Raw genomic sequence first — 4,482 nt, forward strand, 5'->3', positions numbered from 1 at the left:
TTTGAGATTTACACCTTTCAGGAGATGTGGGAACTCTACAGCCAGTACCACATCCAAAAGGACAGGCCAGAGCATTTCAGGGATGAGCAGAGGGTGACAATACAGAAGGCATACAGTTCTGTGAGGAGGTGGTTGCACACACCAGTGACCCACATTACAAGTGTGCAGATGAAGAGGTTCAAGAAATATATCAGTGACAAGGAGCAAGTAAGTGTTCATTTGATTATGTATTTGTTATGGAACAGGAAGAGCAGAATAGCATAGTAAATGAAAATTGTTCAAATTACTGATATTTTGAGCACTTTGGCTAAATGTGTTTGTTTGCTTTTGGTAATTTAAAACCGCTACGTCATAAAATCCAGATAGTTACATTACATTTGTTGTCCAGCAACCTCAGCCAAGCACCTCCAAGTGTGGTCCTTCATCATGGCCAGGCGATGACGTTGAACTGGTAGCTGCAAGCCAGGCTGTGGAACGTAAGTGAGATACATAGTTAATAGACATCTTTTTTTTAAATAAATAATGTATAATACAAACTGCTGTATTTGGTAAATTTTTCAGACTGGCTCAAGTCCCAGGAGTCCAGTAGTCAGACTAACAGTCAGTCTCTGGATTCCCAGTGCCGATGTTCCCGACCCACAGACAAGACCAAGCAGCCTGAGCCCGCTGTCCGCCCCAAGGAGCCTGTGTCCACTAGCCAGCCCACAGAGTCCCCATCCACAGCCAAAGGTCATGATTATCCCATGGAAGCACCTCCGAGTGACTCCCCTGTAAGTGAAATTCACATTATATGCAAACAATGTAAATGAGAACAATTTGGTTTACATATTTTTTAAATTGGTGTTCTGTCTTAACATTATGTATATAATAACGAAATGTTTTGTGTGTGTGTGTTATATGTGTGTTGCAGGTGGAGCTAGAGGGTTGGGTGCATCTGTCGGAAAACCCCAGTGGCATCCCATCTGCCGACATTTCATGGCTCAAAGAGGACACAGAAAGAGGGCTGTTCACCCCGTTCAAATCTACAAGGAAAAAACTGGTCTGTATAAGAGGCGACGGGTGATGAAATCAGACCGCATGTGGTTTTACCCACCAGAACCTCCCGGCTATGTCAGCGGTGCTCTGCCAACTCCACAGCTCTTTTTTCGTCTTTGTGTGGCGCCCTGTTGGAGTGTGGAGGTACTCCCTGAAGTGTCTTCGAGGTGATGAGTGTGTGGGTAGAGGACGGAATGTGTACCTTTACAAGTCTGGCTACCATCACCGGGTATAACTCACTTCACCTATGTTAGCATTATTACATTACAGTTGAATATTTATTACTATGTACGTAAACATGCAAGAAAAAAAGAGCACAGAAAGTCATATGCTGATATTGGTCTTTATTTGCTTAGATTTTTTTTCCCATGTGTACTTTAGGTACGTCACATCTGGGATGTGTCCAGCTGGTACACAGTGCTCACTGAGGTCCTGTGCTGCGGACATTGTACATAGGCAGCCAGGAGCAGAGAAAGTGGCACAGTGGGTCGGTGGCTTGCGTGGGATCTCGCTATTTTATCACAACTTAGTGAGGCTCATCAAACTATGTTCCCTGCCATCCTCACCCGCAAGTAACATAATGTGTGCATTTAACAAACTTGAAAATAGTCACTCAAAACAACCTCAACATATTGATTGTGACTCTCCTAACAGGTGTGGTGTCGTTAGGAATGGTGTGCGCCTTCTGAGGGACCGGACAGAAGGGAACACTATGGTCAAGGTGTGGCGGCAGATACAGGAGAATCACGTTGAGGACTACCTTCAACGTAAGGACCTGTACACCACACTCCACATGACTGTAGCGAAACCTGCATTTGTCTCTGCATTTAGACACATTCCAGGCTCCACCTCCTCAAAGAGAGCTCCCCTCCGCACGGCTCCTGCGCCACGCCTTCCTGCTGGCAGAGGCCAGCAATGTGCAGGATTACCGTAGCCAGATCCTCTCCACATTTGGCACAGTGCTGAAAATGGATTCCACCAAGAAAGTAAGTAAATCCAAACATAATGTCATACTATATGATGCAAAACATATTGCAGTTTTTATTCAGTTTTAAATTGAACTAAAATTCACACTGTTGTATACAGTATGTATTTGCAGTGCTTTTCAGTATTTGGTTGTGTTGTGTGTATTTGCAGCACATGTGTTGTCAAATTGATGAAGATTTTTTCTTAATTTGCTTCTGTTTTGTCTGTCTGCATGTGTTTTCTTAAGTTGCAGTGCGTTTGCCCTTGTCGGCCACCGTAGTTGTAAAATGATGAAGACAAATTACATATCAATAGAATCTAACAGAGGGTTATCACATTATGCAAACTTGACTAATATTTTGTAGGTGGTGAAGAAGCTGTCTGGGGAGGGTCAAGGCTCAGCTGAGTGGTTCAGCAGCATCGGAAACAAGCACTCCCAAATAGTTTCATTTGTGCTGACCTGTGAGGAGTAGCAGATAGTGTATTTTTATTGTGACGCTCAACAAAAAATTGGCCAGGAAAAATTGCGAATGTGTGCCATAAAGTTAGTGGTGTAAATTTAAATGATCTTTGCCACCTGTACCAAGTCAAAGCCACACAGAAAGCTCAGGTCATCTTACTGGACTCCCAGCACCCTTTACACAGTGACTTTAGTTTGCTCCCCTCAAGGAGGAGGTTTTACCACCCTAGAGAATATGACTAACAGATATATGAGGTCTTTTATTCCATCAACTACTGTTTTTTTAATGGTTATTTTTAAGCATGCCAAATTGCCCCTCCGGGACATTAAAGCTTTACTCCACTCTACTCTACTCAGGTCCCCAATGTGCGGCACGGCCCTAACAGGTTTACCTGATAAGTGGCATTGCACGGTGGAACTCAGACAAGAGCTCAGATGCCGTGTTTGGTGGCAAAGGACGGCACCACAGGATCTACTCGGCGCCGCTGATTGACCGCCTCTCTGTTTGGAGAGACTGTGGAGGAGAATTTCCAGGCCCCTGCTGACGTCCCTTCCAATGAGCTGCTTGGGCTGGAGTACCTGTTCAGCCAGAGCACCAGTGAATCTGGACCCTTCTCTCTTCAGGACATTGTCAACGATGGACTTGGTCCAGAGGAGGAGGTGGTTCAGCCTGGGCAGCCCGATCCAGATCCTGAGGCAGACGAGGCGTACCAGAGCAACGTGGAGGCACATGACGGTGTGCTGGATGCCGTCCTGCCCCACATTACGCTCACCAGCGACAAAACCTCCACTGTTCACCCTCCAGACTTTGTGAGTAACTGTGTGTCTGCTAGAATGAAATACAGTGCACTGCTGGACAATGTACACATATGAACTTACCGCATTCGTATGGCAATTTTTTAACAGGAGGTTGCCTGCAGTCCAAACCCTCTTCCTGGCTTTCAAAAGTTGGAAATGCCACCTCCATCTCATCTGCACTCCTACCTCCAGCACCACACCAGCCAGCATTCCTCCCTCCACCAGACTACCCCCTGATGGAATATGCGCCCACACCCAGCATGGCAGGGACAAAGGGAAGGACAGACATAATCATGCCACTCTCCCAGGCTCAACCACCACTGCCACCTGTGCATCTGCCAGTGACAAAAACCCCTGCCACCTCTACCATCACCAGACTTGTGCCCTCCCTCTCTGCATCTACAGCAACCCCTGGGATTGCTGGCCCCTCCACACAGCCCATAATGCCTGCCAGTCAGGCTCTGCCCACAATGCCCACTACTAGCACATCGCACAGTACTGGCAGTCCTTCATTCTGGGCTAGATCTACACAATACAAGCGTAAGGTGAAGGAACACTCCACAGAATTAGGACGCAAACTGTCTCAGGTGCATAATCTCCCTATCTGTACACTCTGTGGTCAACCAACCCAGGGACATAAAAAATACAAGAAAAGACTTTCTGTAGTGCTGTTTTTTTTTTCCCCCATTTCATGCACTTTATTCAATAAAGTGGTCAGTGCTACAGTAACAGTGAGTTGTGGCGTATCAATTAATAAATGCAACACTGGGGGTATATTCGCTTATCAAATAATTGGGACAGAGACACAGAGTGCCAGATTACTTGCATGTAAGGACATGTGCCTACAGTACAACGATAGCAGATAATTTTCCACATATAGCACATATAACAGAAATATTCAAGTAGCTTTAATCAGCCTCTGAAATATTAAACTATGTTTAATCAGCCTCCCAATAGTCATAAGTGAATTAAAAAAGACATAAGTGACAAATGTAAATAAATGGCTTTTAGGAAAAGACAAAGCGCTCTCACACATGTGTACTTTTGATAAAATATGCTGTATTTCATTTTGTAAAGAACCAGTCCAGTAACATATGAATAAATCTGTGGTAGTTCCTGCTACAGTAGGTGTCTCCAGGACCACATTTTGCCATGATGACACACACACACACACAGACTCACAAGGTGAAAACAATACCAGCCGCGCTGTCGCAGCTGGTAAT

At 45.2% G+C, this 4,482-nt stretch overlaps 1 protein-coding gene across 2 annotated transcripts; it reads left to right on the forward strand.

The window, feature by feature from the left end:
- The first annotated feature begins 1,053 nt into the window (after positions 1-1,053).
- LOC122884538 lies at positions 1,054-3,939 on the forward strand. Of its 2 annotated transcripts, XM_044214568.1 has the most exons (4): positions 1,054-1,264; positions 1,417-2,021; positions 2,819-3,271; positions 3,368-3,939. In XM_044214568.1, the coding sequence occupies exons 3-4, from the start codon at positions 3,018-3,020 to the stop codon at positions 3,741-3,743; spliced, it is 630 nt and encodes a 209-aa protein (XP_044070503.1). In that variant the 5' UTR covers positions 1,054-1,264; positions 1,417-2,021; positions 2,819-3,017; the 3' UTR covers positions 3,744-3,939. The 2 variants fall into 2 exon arrangements, with proteins under 2 accessions (XP_044070503.1, XP_044070502.1); XM_044214567.1 differs by lacking the exon at positions 1,054-1,264 and having other exon boundaries at positions 1,286-2,021.
- The last annotated feature ends 543 nt before the right edge of the window (positions 3,940-4,482 follow it).

Source organism: Siniperca chuatsi, linkage group LG11, assembly GCF_020085105.1.
Source record: "Siniperca chuatsi isolate FFG_IHB_CAS linkage group LG11, ASM2008510v1, whole genome shotgun sequence".
NCBI classification, from domain to species: domain Eukaryota; kingdom Metazoa; phylum Chordata; class Actinopteri; order Centrarchiformes; family Sinipercidae; genus Siniperca; species Siniperca chuatsi.

Bases quoted from the DNA above. Each gene is read 5' to 3' on its own strand.
- LOC122884538 (XM_044214568.1), top strand. From the start codon at position 3,018: ATGAGCTGCTTGGGCTGGAGTACCTGTTCAGCCAGAGCACCAGTGAAT. The intron at 3,272-3,367 runs GTGAGTAACTGT...ATTTTTTAACAG, and splicing joins CTGTTCACCCTCCAGACTTT to GAGGTTGCCTGCAGTCCAAA.